General features: G+C 45.0%; 1 protein-coding gene across 8 annotated transcripts in view; it reads right to left on the reverse strand.

Annotated features, from left to right (window-relative positions):
• Positions 1-16,744, reverse strand: part of TANC2 (tetratricopeptide repeat, ankyrin repeat and coiled-coil containing 2) — a 1,023,243-nt gene that overhangs the window by 19,629 nt on the left and 986,870 nt on the right. For all 8 annotated transcript variants that reach the window (XM_063960011.1, XM_063960012.1, XM_063960008.1 and 5 more), the window contains 6 exons: positions 12,858-13,094; positions 8,557-8,742; positions 8,039-8,132; positions 7,486-7,619; positions 7,278-7,401; positions 6,104-6,279 (listed from right to left, as the gene is read on the reverse strand). In XM_063960011.1, the coding sequence (XP_063816081.1) occupies positions 6,104-6,279; positions 7,278-7,401; positions 7,486-7,619; positions 8,039-8,132; positions 8,557-8,742; positions 12,858-13,094 (951 nt within the window). The remainder of the gene's footprint in view (positions 1-6,103; positions 6,280-7,277; positions 7,402-7,485; positions 7,620-8,038; positions 8,133-8,556; positions 8,743-12,857; positions 13,095-16,744) is intronic.

A 16,744-nucleotide genomic window follows, 5' to 3' on the forward strand; every position in this document is an offset into this window, starting at 1 on the left:
GGGCGACCGCCGTGATGTTGTCTGACTGGATCAGCACCGGCTGGTGTTGAAGCAGGGGTTTAGCCTGACTTAGGGCATTGTGAATGGCCCTTAGTCCTAGAATATCTATGTGTAGGGAAGTCTCGTGACTTGACCACAGTCCCTGGAAGTTTCTTCCCTGTGTGACTGCCCCCCAGCCTCGAAGGCTGGCATCCGTGGTCACCAAGACCCAGTCCTGTATGCCGAATCTGCGGCCCTCTAGAAGATGAGCACTCTGCAGCCACCACAACAGCGACACCCTGGCCCTTGGAGACAGGGTTATCAGCTAATGCATCTGAAGATGCGACCCGGACTACTTGTCCAACAGATCACACTGGAAGATCCTTGCATGGAACCTGCCGAATGGAATTTCTTCGTAAGAAGCTACCATCTCTCCCAGGACTCGCGTGCATTGATGCACCGACACCTGTATTTGTATTAGGAGGTCTCTGACTAGAGATGACAACTCCTTGGCCTTCTCCTCCGGGAGAAACCCTTTTTCCTGTTCTGTGTCCAGAACCATACCCAGGAACAGTAGACGCGTCGTAGGAACCAGCTGCGACTTTGGACTATTCAGAATCCAGCCGTGCTGTTGTAGCACTTCCCGAGATAGTGCTACTCCGACGAACAACTGCTCCCTGGACCTCGCCTTTATAAGGAGATCGTCCAAGTACGGGATTTTTATAACTCCCTTTTTTCGAAGGAGTATCATCATTTCGGCCATTACCTTGGTAAATACCCTCGGTGCCGGGGACAGACCAACGGCAACGTCTGGAATTGGTAATGACAGTCCTGTACCACAATTTTGAGGTACTCCTGGTGAGGAGGGTAAATGGGGACATGCAGGTAAGCATCCTTGATGTCTAGTGATACCATGTAATCCCCTTCGTCCAGGCTTGCAGTAACCGCCCTGAGCGATTCCATTTTGAACTTGAACCTTCGTATATAAGTGTTCAAGGATTTCAATTTTATAATGGGTCTCACCGACCCGTCTGGTTTCGGTACCACAAACATTGTGGAATAGTAACCCCGGCCTTGTAGAAGGAGGGGTACCTTGATTTTCACCTGCTGGAAGTACAGCTTGTGAATAGCCGCCAGTACTACCTCTCCTCGAGGGTAGCAGGCAAGGCTGATTTGAGGTAACGGCGAGGGGGAGTCGCCTCGAACTCCAGCTTGTATCCCTGTGATACTACTTGCAGAACCCAGGGATCCACCTGTGAGCGAGCCCACTGGTCGCTGAAGTTCCCGAGACGCGCCCCTACCGCACCTGGCTCCACCTGTGGAGCCCCCGCGTCATGCGGTGGACTCAGAGGAAGCGGGGGAAGATTTTTGATCCTGGGAACTGGCTGTCTGGTGCAGCTTTTTCCCTCTTCCCTTGTCTCTGTGCAGAAAGGAAGCGCCTTTGACCCGCTTGCTTTTCTGAAGCCGAAAGGACTGTACCTTATAATACGGTGCTTTCTTAGGCTGTGAGGAAACTTGAGGTAAATTTTTTCCTTCCCAGCAGTTGCTGTGGATACGAGGTCCCAGAGACCATCCCCAAACAATTCCTCACCCTTATAAGGCAGAATCTTCATGTGCCTTCTAAAGTCAGCATCGCCTGTCCACTGCCGGGTTAATACCCTCCTGGCAGAATGGACATTGCATTAATTCTGGATGCCAGCCGGCAAATATCCCTCTGTGCATCCCTCATATATAAGACGACTTCTTTAATATGCACTATGGTTAGCAAATAGTATCCCTGTCCTGACAGGGTAATAGACCACGCTGCAGCAGCACTATTCATGCTGAGGCAATTTCAGGTCTCAGTATAGTACCTGAGTGTGTATATACAGACTTCAGGATAGCCTCCTGCTTTTTATCAGCAGGCTCCGTCAAAGTGGCCGTATCCTAAGACGGCAGTGCCACCTTTTTTGACAAACGTGTGAGCGCCTTATCCACCCTAAGGGATATTCTCCCAACGTGACCTATCCTCTGGCGGGAAAGGGTACGCCATCAGTAACTTTTTAGAAATTACCATTTTCGTATCGGGAGAACCCACGCTTCTTCACACACTTCATTCACTCATCTGATGGGGGAACAAAACACTGTCTGCTTTTTCTCTCCAAACATAAAACCCCTTTTTTGTGGTATCTGGGTTAATGTCAGAAATGTGTAACACATTTTTCATTGCCGAGATCATGCAACGGATGTTCCTAGTGGATTGTGTAAATGTCTCAACCTCGTCGACACTGGAGTCATACTCCGTGTCGACATCTGTGTCTGCCATCTGAGGTAGCGGGCGTTTTTGAGCCCCTGATGGCCTTTGAGACGCCTGGGCAGACGCGGGCTGAGAAGCCGGCTGTCCCATAGATGTTACGTCATCCAGCCTTTTATGTAAGGAGTTGACACTGTCTGTTAATACCTTCCACCTATCCATCCACTCTGGTGTCGGCCCCCCAGGGGGCGACATCACATTTATCGGCATCTGCTCCGCCTCCACATAACCTTCCTCCTCAAACATGTCGACACAGCCGTACCGACACACCGCACACACACAGGGAATGCTCTGACTGAGGACAGGACCCCACAAAGTCCTTTGGGGAGACAGAGAGAGAGTATGCCAGCACACACCAGAGCTAGATATAATGCAGGGATTAACACTATAACTGAGTGATTTTTTCCCCAATAGCTGCTTGTATACACAATATTGCGCCTAAATTTAGTGCCCCCCCCCCTCTCTTTTTAACCCTTTGAGCCTGAAAACTACACGGGAGAGCCTGGGGAGCTGTCTTCCAGCTGCAGTGTGAAGAAAAAATGGCGCCAGTGTGCTGAGGGAGATAGCCCCGCCCCTTTTTCGGCGGACTTTTCTCACGCTTTTTATGGATCTCTGGCAGGGGTATTTTACACATATATAGCCTATATGACTATATATTGTGTAGATTTGCCAGCCAAGGTGTTTAATACAGGTTGAGTATCCCTTATCCAAAATGCTTGGGACCAGAGGTATTTTGGATATCGGATTTTTCCGTATTTTGGAATAATTGCATACCATAATGAGATATCATGGTGATGGGACCTAAGTTTAAGCACAGAATGCATTTATGTTACATATACACCTTATACACACAGCCTGAAGGTAATTTTAGCCAATATTTCTTATAACTTTGTGCATTAAACAAAGTGTGTCTACATTCACACAATTCATTTATGTTTCATATACACCTTATACACACAGCCTGAATGTCATTTAATACAATATTATTAATAACTTTGTGTATTAAACAAAGTTTGTGTACATTGAGCCATCAGAAAACAAAGGTTTCACTATTTCACTCTCACTCAAAAAAGTCCGTATTTCGGAATATTCCGTATTTCGGAATATTTGGATATGGGATACTCAACCTGTATTGCTGCTCAGGGCGCCCCCCTCCCCAGCGCCCTGCACCCATCAGTGACCGGAGTGTGAGGTGTGCATGAGGAGCAATGGCGCACAGCTGCAGTGCTGTGCGCTACCTTGTTGAAGACCGAAGTCTTCTGCCGCCGATTTTCAGGACCATCTTCATGCTTCTGGCTCTGTAAGGGGGACGGCGGCGCGGCTCCGGGATCGAACGATCGAGGTCGGGTCCTGTGTTCGATCCCTCTGGAGCTAATGGTGTCCAGTAGCCTAAGAAGCCCAAACTATCTCCAGTCAGGTAGGTTCGCTTCTTCTCCCCTTAGTCCCTCGTAGCAGTGAGTCTGTTGCCAGCAGATCTCACTGAAAATAAAAAACCTAAAATATACTTTCTTTTCTAGGAGCTCAGGAGAGCCCCTAGTGTGCATCCAGCTCAGCCGGGCACAAGATTCTAACAGAGGTCTGGAGGAGGGTCATAGTGGGAGGAGCCAGTGCACACCAGGTAGTCCTAAAGCTTTCTTTAGTTGTGCCCAGTCTACTGCGGAGCCGCTATTCCCCATGGTCCTTACGAAGTCCCAGCATCCACTTAGGACGTCAGAGAAATTATCAATGGAAATCAAATTTATTAACCCATGGAGGTCTGGATTTGGAGTCACCCTCAAAATTAAAGTGGAAGAACACACTACAGGCTGATCCAACTTTGATGAAATGTCCTTAAAACAAGTCAAAATGAGGCTCAGTAATGTGTGTGGCCTCCACGTGCCTGTATGACCTCCCTACAACCCACACAAGTGGTTCAGGTAGTGCAGCTCATCCAGGATGGCACATCAATGCGAGCTGTGGCAAGAAGGTTTGCGGTGTCCGTCAGCGTAGTGTCCAGAGCATGGAGGCGCTACCAGGAGACAGGCCAGTACATCAGGAGACGTGGAGGAGGCCATAGGAGGGCAACAACCCAGCAGCAGGACCGCTACCTCCGCCTTTGTGCAAGGAGGAACAGGAGGAGCACTGCCAGAGCCCTGCAAAATGACCTCCAGCAAGCCACAAATGTGCATGTGTCTACTCAAACGATCAGAAACAGACTCCATGAGGGTGGTATGAGGGCCCGACGCCCACAGGTGGGGGTTGTGCTTACAGCCCAACACCGTGCAGGACGTTTGGCATTTGCCAGAGAACACCAAGATTGGCAAATTCGCCACTGGCGCCCTGTGCTCTTCACAGATGAAAGCAGGTTCTCACTGAGCACATGTGACAGACGTGACAGAGTCTGGAGACGCCAAGGCGAACGTTCTGCTGCCTGCAACATCCTCCAGCATGACCGGTTTGGCAGTGGGTCAGTAATGGTGTGGGGTGGCATTTCTTTGGGGGGGCCACACAGCCCTCCATGTGCTCGCCAGAGGTAGCCTGACTGCCATTAGGTACCAAGATGAGATCCTCAGACCCCTTGTGAGACCATATGCTGGTGCGGTTGGCCCTGGGTTCCTCCTAATGCAAGACAATGTTAGACCTCATGTGGCTGGAGTGTGTCAGCAGTTCCTGCAAGACGAAGGCATTGATGCTATGGACTGGCCCGCCCGTTCCCCAGACCTGAATCCAATTGAACACATCTGGGACATCATGTCTCGCTCCATCCACCAACGCCACGTTGCACCACAGACTGTCCAGGAGTTGGCGGATGCTTCAGTCCAGGTGTGGGAGGAGATCCCTCAGGAGACCATCCGCCACCTCATCAGGAGCATGCCCAGGCATTGTAGGGAGGTCATACAGGCACGTGGAGGCCACACACACTTCTGAGCCTCATTTTGACTTGTTTTAAGGACATTACATCAAAGTTGGATCAGCCTGTAGTGTGTCTTTCCACTTTCATTTTGAGTGTGACTCCAAATCCAGACCTCCATGGGTTAATAAATTTGATTTCCATTGATAATTTTTGTGTGATTTTGTTGTCAGCACATTCAACTATTCTCTGTAAAGCGCTGCGGAATATGTGTGCGCTATATAAATAACTGGTAATAAATAATAAAATAACTATGTAAAGAACAAAGTATTTAATAAGAATATTTCATTTATTCAGATCTAGGATGTGTTATTTTAGTGTTCCCTTTATTTTTTTGAGCAGTGTATATATAATTCTGGACAGAAATAGGTTTTATCAGTGTTATACACTACTGTGCATTCTGAAATTCCTTATTTAAGTTACAGAATGGCATAACATGTTGGTTGGCCCATAAGGGGGCCATGTTTTAAATTAAAAGGCTAATCCCATGTGATTCCGACAAAGGTCAGGTTCGACAAATAGATAACAAAATTTCACATTGGCTTCATAAAATTTCCAGCCCTGGAGAATATATCAACAATCTACTTGAAAGTGGAGTATGTTCTAATATTTTATCTATTGATCGAAGGGGATTACTCTTATGTTGTGTGCCAACAACATGCACTTCAGATTTATTTCAGTGAAATTTCTTATAATACAGTTGTATCTGTCAATAAAGAGATGCTGTACATTACTATGAATTCTTACAGCAATGGCAATTTATGAGTCTCTATGACACTACCACCAACAAAGAGATTCTAAGTACCATAACCTAGTCACCAGCTGGCCGGTATCTGGGCCCTTACTGCTACAGTCCAACTTGTAACGCAATATATCTGGTAAAATCCTCATCACAAATGGAATTATTGTAATATTCCATTACCTACTATAGAGATACTCACCACCTCAGCGTCTCCATAAAAGGCTGCGAGGTCCAGTGGTGTACGTCCATTTTTGTCAGCATGGTCAGTGGCAGCCCCGCTTTCCACCAGTGACCTCACCACAGCGAGGTGCCCCTTCAGACAGGCCCAGCTTAGAGAAGTCAGTCCCTCCTTGTCCATGAGGCCAATGGAAGCTCCTTCAAAGTGAGACAGAAAACAGGATTTCAATGTCTTCCCAAAAATCTTCTCCTGCTGCCTAAAATATGTATCCCATACTGCTACAACCACCTACCTCCCAACTTCTTGGCTGCAGAAAGTGGGACGGAAAAGGGGGCATGGCCTCGGGGAAGGGGCGTGGCTTTGTGGGGGTGCCGCGAACACGAGTCAATACCCCTCCCCCTCCCCGGTTTTTGGCACTGAGGGGGCATGCCCAGCGCTCTGTGAGCTGCTGGCATGCCCCCTCTCCCTCCGTCTCTAGTGAATAGACGCTGTGCGCATGCGCACAGAGCCACCCAACTGACACATACCACCCCCCACCCCCCCCCAAAAAAAACCAGGACTTTTAACTCCAAATTAGATTGTATTTAACAATTCAAATATAAAAAAATTGTCATCTGCTTAGACGAGCATTTTAATCCTCAACACATTACTCTGAATCAAATGGTAAAAACCAGGTTGGTTTTGCCTTGTAAATGATTGCCGCTTTAAAAAAAACAACATCGTACGCGTTGGGCTGGAATCTCGAGAGCTCTGGCCGTCTCGCACTGCATTACATCCGGCCTGTATAGGCTGTCATTCCCAGACATTCACTCCTTATTTCACAATGTGCAGCCCCATGATTAACTAATTTCTAGTCAGCAGGTTACTCCACCAAGTTTTCCAACTCAGCAATACTTCTGGTGTACAACGGACATCTAACAGAAAGCGATACACTAGTTTCTAGTTTAGAATGCTAATACCTGAAGATGTATATTTAAAATGTAATAATTTCTATATAGTATTTTCACACTCTGCAAGTAGGATTTATGTATTAAAGCGCACTGATCACCTACATTCAGCTATTTTGTGCACTGGATCAATATTCATGAGAATTCCCTAGAAACCAGTGACATCATTAAGCCACTTTCTAGCTATATTCAAAAGCTACAGATAAGTCTGAGGTTTAATGCATCATAATAAACCTACGTGTACCAACCTTGTGCCAGCAGAAACTCGACAGTGGCTACATGCCCTTCAGATGCTGCAGTCATTAATGGAGTACGACCCTGCTTATCTGCCATGTTAACATCTGCACCATGTGTAAGTAGTAGGTCTACGATCTGTGAAGGAGACAGAGTTTTGTAATCCCTTACCCCGCCCTTATATCATTCAGCACAAGACACAGTTATCATGATGAGTATTACCTGCCAGTGCCCTTGTCTTACAGCACTGAATATTGGGACAACGCCTCTTCGGTTAGGCTGAGATACAGCAGCACCCTGCTCCAGGAGTAGGCGGCAAACATCAAGCTTCCCACGACCCGCAGCAGCTGTCAGTGCTGTGACATGAGGAAATTAAAAGATGATAAGATCACGATAAGAAAAGAAGCACTGGGAAGTGGCACAATTGTACTGCAAAGGAGTCGGAGAACAATACGGTAGGGGGAAATAGTGGATGAAAGTTCACCATAAAGTGTATTAGAGGAAACTGAATCTAACGATAACATGGTATAAGGGGCGGAATGTAATAAAGTCCAAGTTCAGTGGTCGTGCAGGATGCCATCCCAACTCGGACGTTTTTGTATGGGGACAATCATTTACAAGGCATGGATTAGCCCTGTAAATGTTTCCCATTTAAAAAAAAAAAAAAAAAGTCAGAGTTCGGCTGACATCCTCCACGGCCCACTCAAAGTCACAACAATAAATAGGTCTCATAAGTACTCCAGAAGGTGTACAAACCATTCTCCAGAACACTTGCCTGTCTCTCCCCACAATCCGTCAAAGCTGTTGATCTGAGCTCTCTGTTCCTCTTCCTCATCCTTCTCTGGTAGATCCAAGAGGTAGGAGACAATCTAGAACAGTAAGATGGCAGATACGTTATGCCCCAGTAATAAAGCTATAGGAACACTATTCCGTTAAACCCAGGATTAGATGTGACTATAGATTTTCTGAGAGAGAAATGTTCAGTCTTGTTATTAAGGTATCAGGATCCCAGGAGGTGGAAATGAGTCTTGTGCATCTACTTTTGCTACTGAATACAAGGCTACAACTCCTACCATTGCCAGCATGAACAAGCAGCAGGACTGGTCTTGTTCAGGAGTGATTATTATTTTAGCACTCAGAATACACCAGAGTCAGGGGAGGGGACGGGGGTGGGGGTGGGGAATTGATTTGTGCAAAAACAGCAACTGATAAGAAAACAAGCTTAACCTATTCTGGCATGGTTGGCAAAACCGCATATTAGTACTTGACTATTTTCTGAGGCTTCTGTCTCACCTCTGAGTATCCCATGCTGGCTGCTGCAATCAGGGCTTGCTGGATGGCTTGACTCTTCTTTAGGACTCCAGGCTGCTGCCCAGCCATAGTCCAGTCCCACTGGATGAGGTATTTTACTACCTCCAGGTGGCCTCGCAGAGCAGCATGGACTAGTGCGCATTGCCCGTTCTTATCAAGGAGGTCCACCTATAAGCATGGATAAAGATAAAAATATAAGAGAAAGAAGTATGAGGTCACAGAAATAAGGTAGTAGGTGAAAATAGAGGGGCACAACATAAAACGGGGACTGTTAATCACATTATGTTTCCCTTCTTCTCTCGTTTTGTCAACTTGTCTGACAGTGACTTATCTGTCAAGAGCTTGACCTGCAGAATTGGTCAGTTTCCCAGACACTGGAACCTGTGGGATGGGGACAGAATGTCTACACTGCATGCAACCAACCAACCACATCTCCATGGCCTCATCCATAAAGGCATACACCGGAGAGCTGTGTGCTGAGCGAACCGATGTGTGCTGAGCGATGCGGGGGAGGACGGGGGGGAGTGATGTGCTAGATAGTTAGATTGCTTAAGATTTTAAGCATGGATCTCTCCATGAGTACCCCCCTTAACAGGCTGCCTATGCGCAGAACACGTCATATAATGCAGAAGCATAGACAAAGGATATAATCTAATTATCTCTCGCTAACACTAATTTATAGTTTAAGTTGCTATACAAATGACAACTAAATCTAACTTTAAATACTTTGTATTCAATAACATTTTGTTTTTGCTAAGCTAATAATAAAAGTATCAATGTATATAGTTATTTATAGCATCACTAGATTCACACCAGACAAGCACATATTTAAGCTACATATTGAAATTAATTTAAGAAACACACACACACACACACACACACACACACACACACACACACACACACACACACACAGCCTGGAGAACTAGGCACGTAGAAGAGAAGAGAATGACAATGAGCACATAGAAGTGTAGTGCTTGTCATTCTGGGAATAGTATGTTGCATCACTCTACAGAGTAAACACTCTCTTAAACATAATATAAAAGCAACCCGGCTATGATATGTGTGAAAGTGCAACTTTCATTCCAAAACGTAAAAGTGTGAAAAACAAAATAATTATTTCACAAAATGTGACTGTACACCTCCAGCCTGCCAGTGTGTCTCAAAGTGTTGATGACTGTTCTCGAATTATGCTGGTGGGCTGTAGGTGGCTCAAACACACGCATACTTTATTAATTTTTACTCTTTGTAATGAAAGCTGCATGTCAGGATATTATAGATGCGGCTGTGTTGCACCATTTTGTGCTTTCTATAGGCGCTGGTAAGTGCTTAGCAGATCTGCAGCAGCCGTCCTCCAGTGCAGACACCAGTATTTGTAGAATATAGTAACTCTAGAAGTGCTGCAGACCTGAGGACAGCAGCCAAAACTGGCACTAGTAGCTGCCTCTTCCCTGCTGAATTCCAACAGCCACTACAGCAGTTAGCTTTGCTACTATAGCTGCCAACAGTATCGCTGGGAGATCTGATGATCAGTACTTCGGGCTAACAGCCATGCCCCATTGCAAATACTGGGGCATACGTTACATGCTGCAAGGAGATTGGCCGTATCACCTTAGGGACTGGGCCCGAGATCAATGTCAGATGTAGGGATGCCTGGCAAGAAGGCCACATACTGAGGTACACTCCTGATGGTGGAAATCATCAGGGGGGTACCTCATGGAAATCCAGACAAAATAGGACACTTGTCTGAATGCCCAAATCAGCTACACTGTTTATTTTGCAGTGCCCTGTTGACCAGCATGCATGTTAGTATGCTGAAAAGTTACATTTTAAGATAAAAATTAAATATATAATTGTATTTCATTCAAATGTAGGTGTCAAAATCACACAAAACTAAAAAAAATATTAAACTACAGCTATGGTACACAAACAGATTCTAAAATCACATGCAATTCATAAGCCACAAATTGTCCAAATTTTAATTACTGTGATTACACTGGATACCTATGGTGAACATATTCTCCACATTAAGATGACCAATACTGTCCCCAATAATCTACGTTTGGGAGACCGGACCGCGCAAGCTCTGTAAATTGCAGTTACTAGTCACAATCTCCCTCTGGGTTATTTCCAGTCTCTTTTTTCGGCATAGGGATAATCCGTTTCTGAAGAAGATCCTTATTAAATAGGATAGCTGACATTTATTGTAGTTGGTTGAAAATTTTGTTCCTTAGCAATTTTACTTAGGTAATGTGAGAATATACATACTATAATTTCATGATTAAATTAAATAAAATTATATTGTTAATATGAAAATAACTGGCGCAAAAACGAATTTCAGTATATTTCTGAAGCTCTGAATGGGGAGAAGAAAGGACACATAATACTATAGGAATTTCCTGACAAGTATCACAGCCTAAGAGTCCTTGATATGCTGTAGAACAACTGTGACATTTTTACTCCATTCTCATGAGATCTAAATGACTTGATTAAACATGAGATAAGCAGCAAAGTCCAACTAATAGCCTGAGAGTTACATCTAGTCTGCAAGAGGCTCCTGTGCAGAGCACAGTCACTGTTAGATGTGATTCACTGTGCTTGCTCTTATACTAAATGCAGGAAAAAGTAACTGTGCAAAACAAGATTGCATGCTTGGTAGCCATTCTTATTATATCTATTTTCTATAGAGCCACTTTCCTTCTGTAGATGTAATTGTCTAGGATTCAGCATGATAACTCGACAGCCGGGATACCAGCGGCAAGTGCACTTGCCACGCTTTGGGCCCGGTGGCAACCTTCGGTCGCCACAGGGTTATATTCCCCCTTGGGGGGGGGAGGGGGGTGTGATGTGGACCACCACCCAAGTAGGGATTGCAGCAGGCAATCGGGATTCCGACCGACGGTATTTCACTGGGTGTCGGGATTCCGGCGTCTGTATCCTGACAGCCAGTAAATTGATTGCCTCCCCATTATCTGAAGAGAGGCACCTTCACTTCTCTATACTGTAAAAGCCTGCTGATAGCAGCAGATCAGTGAGTGCTTGTCCTGTCACCTGTATGCAGGGGACAAACTGCTGCTACTGCAGTGCTCTCTCTACAACATTCATGGGACCACTGAAGAAACTCAGGATTATTAGCCGATAGTGCTCCTTTCCGCTCCTACTCTGAAACCTGACAGCTAATCAAAATACACTGCAGAACAAGAAATTACGTTAATAATGATGATGATTGCAGACAGTGCCTTCACTTCCCAGCAGACTCGCCTCTTTCCATTCTTCCCTCTCCAGTACAGTAACAGTACAGTAAGTGCATGGGTAAAGAATCTCCTCTTTCCATTCTTCCCTCTCCAGTACAGTAACAGTACAGTAAGTGCATGGGTAAAGAATCTCCTCTTTCCATTCTTCCCTCTCCAGTACAGTGACAGTACAGTAAGTGCATGGGTAAAGAAAGGGGAATTGCACCCAAGGCAGGTAGCTGATTACACCACTGACAACATCCTTTTCTTTCTCAGTCATACTGAAGCAGCGATGCACTCAAAATAACATTCTATGTCAGCGGTGGCCAACCTGTGGCTCTTGAGCCTCATGTGGCTCTTTCTTTATTCAAATATAGCTCCCAACACTCAAAGTCACGTGACCACAACAGATCCAGAAACTGCTGCACTCCAGCCAGACAGGCAGCAGCAGCACTACGGGGACTGAGAGCTGAGAGCCAGATACTAGAGGTGAGACACCCACTGGCAAACAGAGGACACATAAGGGGCTGCTGCAATGGCACGAGGTGTATTTTCGGAGGGGCTGTAGTGACACATGAGGGTCCTGGCAGGAGTGACACAGGAGAGTGCTGGCAGGAGTGATTCATGGGGAGCTGGCTGTAGTGACATACTGTAGGAGTGTGCTAGCAGGAGTGACACATGAGGTAGCTTGCTGAAGTGACACAGTAAGGTATGTGGAAGTGGCTTTTTAAATGTATTTTATGTTGGATCTGGCTTTAAAAATATGTTTTATGTGGATCTTGCTTTTTAAATGTACTTTATACTAGCAGGCACAAGGCTACACCCCATTTTTGCATGTGCGCCTGTAGCTTGATGTCGGCTCTTTGACGTGCCTAACAATATTTTTTGGCTCTTTGTGTCTGACTGGTTGGCCACCCCTGTTCTATGTCCTTAGTTCTATTAGTGAATTGTAATACTCTTGGTATATACAGCCTATGAAAATGTCATCAGATGCAGCCTTCATATACATGATCTGCTTAGTTTTTTTTAAGTATCAGCATTTCTACTCACCTTGGCTCTCCTCTTACAAAGAAGAATGACAATGGTCAGGTGACCTGAAGCCGCAGCATAACCTAGAGGGGTCATGCCACTCTCTGAGCTTGCATCTACATTGACGGAAAACTCTAGGAGCAGTGCCACCATCTCAGTGTATCCCAGATGCGCTTGAACACACAGGATAGGCGCGTTGTTCAGAACCTCAGTGCGGTAATTTACATTGGCTCCACCCATGATTAGGAGCCGGCTCACCTGAGGATGTGAAGAACATTAGTGATGATGGCGAGAAAAAATTAAATTGTGAACTGGACATACAGTAATAAACATAGCATCAGTCTAACCATTGGCAGTTATTAAGGGACAGTGTTAGTCCACATATCTAATTTCAAGTAAACAGATATCAATGTAATACAGCAGTCCTGCAATTGCAATTGCTTAGTGCATCAGTTCTCAGCTATATGCATTGATGAGGACTGAACCGTGCTTCCTGGTAAGTACTAGGGACATAACTGTTGCTATTTCAATTAAAGTAAAACACCAATGCATATGGTAAGTCTAGTAATAATAGCTTCTAGTGTCAGAACCATTTACATGTGTTCCAAAATGTATGTACTCTGTCAGTGGGTATGAGCCTTTAACAATATAGTATGTTCAACTGTGCACGGGGTGCTGGGTATAGGCTAAGCACACATCTAAAATGTATTTAAAATGTTTTAAATCTTCAAACGTTTAAAGGATTGAAACGTGAGCTCTATGGATCCTATTTCAGCTTCTAGGTGGCTCTAGACCAGTGGTTCTTAACCTTGTTGGAGGTACTGAACCCCGCAAGTTTCATACGTGCATTCACCGTACCCTTGATAGTTGGAAAAATAAAAATAAAACTTTTTTTCAAATTCAAAACAGATATATATTTTATTAGTGCACAAAATGAACCATGCATCAGTTGCACATAAAATCACTGTGTTCAAAGAACAAAACCAACAAATCATGAATGTCACACAAAAACATAACTCAATGAATATTTAATGCAAATCAATGTGACTTTTGCCGTTTCCTTTTAGAGACAAGTTCAGAAATGCGTCACCTTGGTAAGTGCCACTCTCATATAATTTTCGCAACAAAGTCTATTCCTTTTCTTTGTTTTTATGTCTACCATCCTCGAAAAGGATTGCTCGCAAAGATACGTTGTAACAAACGGTATGAGTATCTCAAGCTCTTTCTTAGCAATAAGAGGGTATGGTACGATTTGGTGACACCAAAATGTTGAGAGCGTTGTTGTTCTGAAGAGTTGCTGTTGAACCTGGCTCTGCTGAAGTTCAATGATTTCGTCGAGGTACTCATCATTGACATCTGCTGTCGCAACACTAAACGTGAACGGCTGTCTCACCCATGCTGGATATGACTCTCTGGTGGGGAAGTATCGGTCGAGAGACTTTGCAAGCTCATCTAAGTGCATGGCAATTGCTTGCTTCAGTTCCCCGGGCACAGAAATGTCTCCGATCCCAAACTCATCTTCAATCTTACTTACACAGTCGTCCAGAAGTGGAAAGTTTGCAAAGTTACAGTATCATTCTCTGTTCGTCCATTTCCATAACGGCAGCTTTTTTGAAAATCCTTCAAGTTTTCTTCCGCTTCGATAATGTTGACTCCACCCCCCTGCATCTGTTGATTGAGATGATTGAGAGCATCGAAGATATTGGCCATGTACGCCAAAATGAGAATGAACTCAGGATTTTTGAAGCAATCTGCATGAGAATGTTGGTGCTCTCGCAAAAACAGGGCTAATTCCAGACGCATGGCAAAAACACGATTCAGCACCTTTCCCCGAGATAACCACTGTATGTTAGAATGGTACAGAAGTACCTTGAATTCAGAGCCCATTTCATTACACAGCTCTTTGAAGATGCGGTGCTTCAGGGCACTATTTCGCACATAGTTCACACATTCCACTGCAATTTTTAATACTTCTGCCAGTTTTGGGGGTAAGGTTTTCATTGCCAACGCACGCCTGTACAGAACACAGATGATGTGTGGTGCAGCAACTTTCACCAGCGCACCAAAACCAGAGTTTCGTCCCAGCATGGCTGGAGCTCCGTCTGAACAATTTTCAGAAATCATATCCCACGAAAAGACTGTTGTCTCTGAAGAAGTCATCCACAAGTTTCTTCATGTTGGCTGCCTTAGTTGTTGTTGTAAGAGGCTTACAAAATAAAAAAATCTTCCTTTATCATGTCGTCTTTCACATAGCGCACAAATACAACAAGCTGGCTTAGATTGGAAACATCGATGGTCTCATCGAGTTGGAGACTGCTGTTTGCTGGGCTTGAAATCAGATCTGCAACTATCTGAGCCAAGATGTCATTGCTCATGTCATCTATTCTGCTGCTGATGGTGTCATTTGAAAGAGGAATTTGGGACAACTTATTTGCAGCAGCTTGATATTCGCCATCTTTAACGCAGCTGGTTTTATGAGTATTTCACCAATGATGTGTGGTTTTCCCTGCTTTGCGATCAGGTACGCAACTTCGTATGATGCTGTTAGGATCGGTTTGTCGATGGGTACAAAGCCGAGAACAGGCAGAGTTGCCCTTTCATCGAATCTGGCTCTCTTCACCTTGAATTAAGCAAGCGTTGTCTTCTTGTATTTCCCATTTCCATGCAGATTTAGGAAGTGTTCCCTTAGTTTTGCCAGTGCTAGACTAGAATTGCTCAACTAGGCATTGCAAATCATGCATTGAGGACGCTGACTTCCATCACATTTTACACATTTCCATCACATTATACACGTGAATCCATATTATACGTATTCGTCTGACCACTTTCTTATTTTGCTCGACATAGTAGGAAGGGATTGGAATATTAAAAAGGAATTCACAAATGAAGTACAATCACGACAGTCACAAGTCGACTACTGAGCGCACCAAGTTCCCTGCAGCACAGATATTGAGGCTAAGCGAGCAGCCAATAATGGACATGCTGGGCGTGAGGTCACAAATCATACGAGTGGGGTGAACGACAGGGCTGCAAGTTCGTGCCATGTATGGCATTTTTTGCCATTCGTCAATAGCCTTCAGTTTCTTATGGAGAAACATTGAGAATGCCATAAAAGTATTGTGTGAATGCCAAATGTATATTAGAACACCTGGCAACCTTGGCGAACGGAATGGACACACACCTCTGCTGAACTCCTGAGACTGACTCACCGAACCCCTGGGGTTCGATCGAACTCAGGTTAAGAACCACTGCTCTAGACCCTGGAGAAGGGATTTTGGAAGTTAGTTTTGGTGGGAGATTGTGTAATAAAATGTTATTATTTTTTCGCTGTTCAGAAAGATACATTTGAGGGCCTCGCATTGTTAGATCCATTAGGATGACATGACCACATTGCCAATAGTGAATAGGGCAAAGTTTAAAGGTTCTCTGAGGACAGCTACATTAGCAGCAACAGGAAAGGTCAATGACGTGGGATCCGGTCTGAAGATCGACAGTGTCTAGGTCGACAATGTTTAGGTCGACCAATATAGGTCGACAGTCACTAGGTCGACATGGATGGAAGGTCGACAGGGTTTCTAGGTCGACATGAGTTTTTCACATTTTTTTTCTTTTTTTGAATTTTTTCATACTTAACGATCCACGTGGACTACGATTGGAACGGTAAAGTGTGCCGAGCGAAGCGGTAGCGGAGCGAAGGCACCATGCGAGGGGACGCGGTGCACTAATTTGGGATCCCGGTCACTCTACGAAGAAAACGACACCAAAAAAAAATTAAAAATCCTCATGTCGGCCTTTAGACCTGTCGACCTAGCACAAGTCGACCTAGAAACCCTGTCGACCTTCCATCCATGTCGACCTAGTGACTGTCGACCTATAGTCAGATGCTTGGTTGCATAGGGAGAGGAATC

This window comes from Pseudophryne corroboree, chromosome 3 (genome assembly GCF_028390025.1).
Source record: "Pseudophryne corroboree isolate aPseCor3 chromosome 3, aPseCor3.hap2, whole genome shotgun sequence".
NCBI classification, from domain to species: Eukaryota; Metazoa; Chordata; class Amphibia; order Anura; family Myobatrachidae; genus Pseudophryne; species Pseudophryne corroboree.